This window comes from Otolemur garnettii, unplaced genomic scaffold (assembly GCF_000181295.1).
Source record: "Otolemur garnettii isolate 467f Iridium unplaced genomic scaffold, OtoGar3 scaffold00008, whole genome shotgun sequence".
NCBI lineage: Eukaryota > Metazoa > Chordata > Mammalia > Primates > Galagidae > Otolemur > Otolemur garnettii.
In genome coordinates this window covers 37,820,290-37,822,457 of record NW_003852403.1, presented here as the reverse complement: position 1 = coordinate 37,822,457, position 2,168 = coordinate 37,820,290, and the positions used below count along the sequence as shown (strand labels likewise).

The 2,168-nt window shown below is 37.3% G+C and overlaps 1 protein-coding gene across 1 annotated transcript in view; it reads right to left on the bottom strand.

Annotated features, from left to right (window-relative positions):
• Positions 1–2,168, bottom strand: part of KIF11 (kinesin family member 11) — a 55,465-nt gene that overhangs the window by 46,913 nt on the left and 6,384 nt on the right. Inside the window, exons 2-4 of the mRNA XM_003783782.3 lie at positions 655–787; positions 339–436; positions 173–251 (exon numbers count right to left, since the gene is read on the bottom strand). Coding sequence (XP_003783830.1) covers positions 173–251; positions 339–436; positions 655–787 — 310 coding nt within the window. The remainder of the gene's footprint in view (positions 1–172; positions 252–338; positions 437–654; positions 788–2,168) is intronic.

Here is a 2,168-nt window from a genome sequence, read left to right as displayed (position 1 = left end):
GTCCCAGCTACTTGGGAGGCTGAGGCAGGAGACTCGCTTGAGCCCAGGAGTTGGAGGTTGCTGTGAGCTGTGATGCCATAGCACTCTACCTGGGGGATAGCTTGAGGCTCTGTCTAAAAATAAATAAATAAATAAATAAATTTCAACCAAGTATGTTATATAAAATAAATACCTCTTCCCAGGTATACTCCTCATTAGGTGACCTTTCACCTTCCATTGTAAAGGTTTTTCCAGTGCCAGTTTGGCCATATCTGTCGAGATTAACAAAAGTATTAAATCAGAAACAAATACATGCATCTAACCTTTTTTATCAACTTGAAAAATAGTGTTTCACTTACGCAAAGATAGTGCAATTATAGCCCATAATAACTTCATCCAGAATTGGACAAACAACACTTCGGTAAACATCAATTTGTTTAGTCGATCCTCCAAAAACCTATCAAAAAAAGTTTTTTTCTTATAGACAGAAAACTTAAAATTGCTCATTTTAATGATTTTGTTTTTAGTATATTAACTCATTCTGCCTACTAGAAATTATCTGACAAATTGAAGAGACAACTGAAATTTGTAAGTGTACACCATTTTCCAGATGAAATACATATATCAGAGTTACTTTACATTAGTGGATAATTAAGAAGGTGCACCACAGGTTACCATATCAAAAGTGTATGTCTTCCTTGAGCTCTTGTCAGCCAATCCTCCAGTCCGTACGCTAACTTCTTTTCGTACATGATCACATTCTACTATTGAATGGGCATTAGCTTTCCTTTCTGCCAAGTTAAATGGTCTGAAAAAGAAACACACAAAGTTGTTCAAGAACTCTTAGTTATCAAGTTATTGATGAAATTTATTTTCCTTAACTACATCAGTAAGACAAATGTGAAGTGTGAAGTTCTGACTACAGTGTTAGTGATTGGGATTACGTGGGAACTAAATGATACTGCCAAAGCAGACAGTAGATGTATAAAGGTCTCAATTCCCAGAAATAAGATTTGTTTTTTAATCTTCAAAGATATGTAATCTATTACAATTCTGACAAATTCTTAGAGTAGATGCTAACAGAATTTAACTTGCAAAATATTGCAAATTGTGGCTGGGCGTGCCTATAATCTCAGCATTTGGGAGGCTGAGGCAGATTTGAGACCAGCCTGAGGCAGAGCAAGACCTTGTCTCAAAAAATAGCCCAGCGTTGTGGCGGGCGCCTATAGTCCCATCTACTTGGGAAGCTAAGACGCGATAATCGCTTGAGCCCAAGAGTTTGAGCTAAACAAAATAAATGAACAAACAAACAAACATAGCAAACAAAATCAATGGTCAAAGACAAAAAGCTTCTCTAAGATTAGGAGGGAGCAAAGCAAGGATTCCCACTTTTACCACTTCTTTTTTTATTATTTTTTTTGAGACACAGTCTCACTATGTCACGCTTGGTACTGTGCTGTGTTGTCACAGCTCACGGCAACCTCAAACTCTTGAGTTTAAGCCATTCTCTTGCCTCAGCCTCCCAAGTAGCTAGGACTACAGCTACTTTTGTTGCTGTTGGTGTAGTTGTCATTGTTGTTTTAGCAGGCACAAGTTGAGTTTGAACTCGCCAACCCTGGTGTATGTGGCTGGCACCCTAACCACAGGCTACAGGTGCCAAGTCCACTTTTACCACTTCTATGCAAACACAGAACTAGATGTTCTAGCCAGAGCAATTCGGCAAGAAAAAGAAATAAGTATCTACATTGGAAAGAATCACAATTATCTGTTTGCAATTAATACAGTCTTCTATGTAAAAAGCCTAAAAACTCCACCAAAAAAACTGTTACAACTAATACATGAATTCAGAAAAGTAGCAAGATACAAAGTCAACAATTGCATTTGTACACAATAAAAATGAACAATCTGAAAAGGAAACAATTCCATTTAACACTGCATGAAAAAGAATAAAATACTTAGGAATTAATTTAAGTAAAACATTGCTGGAAAAAAACTAAAGGCAACACAAACACAGAAACACATCCCATGTTCATGAACTGGGAGACTTAATATACCCAAAGTAATCGACGGATTCAATGTAATCCCTATTAAAATCCCAACTAGTATACTAGCAGGGCTAAGGCAGAAGGATGTTTGAGCCCAGCAGTTTGAGTCCAGCTTTGACAACACAGTAAAACTCTACTGGGGGG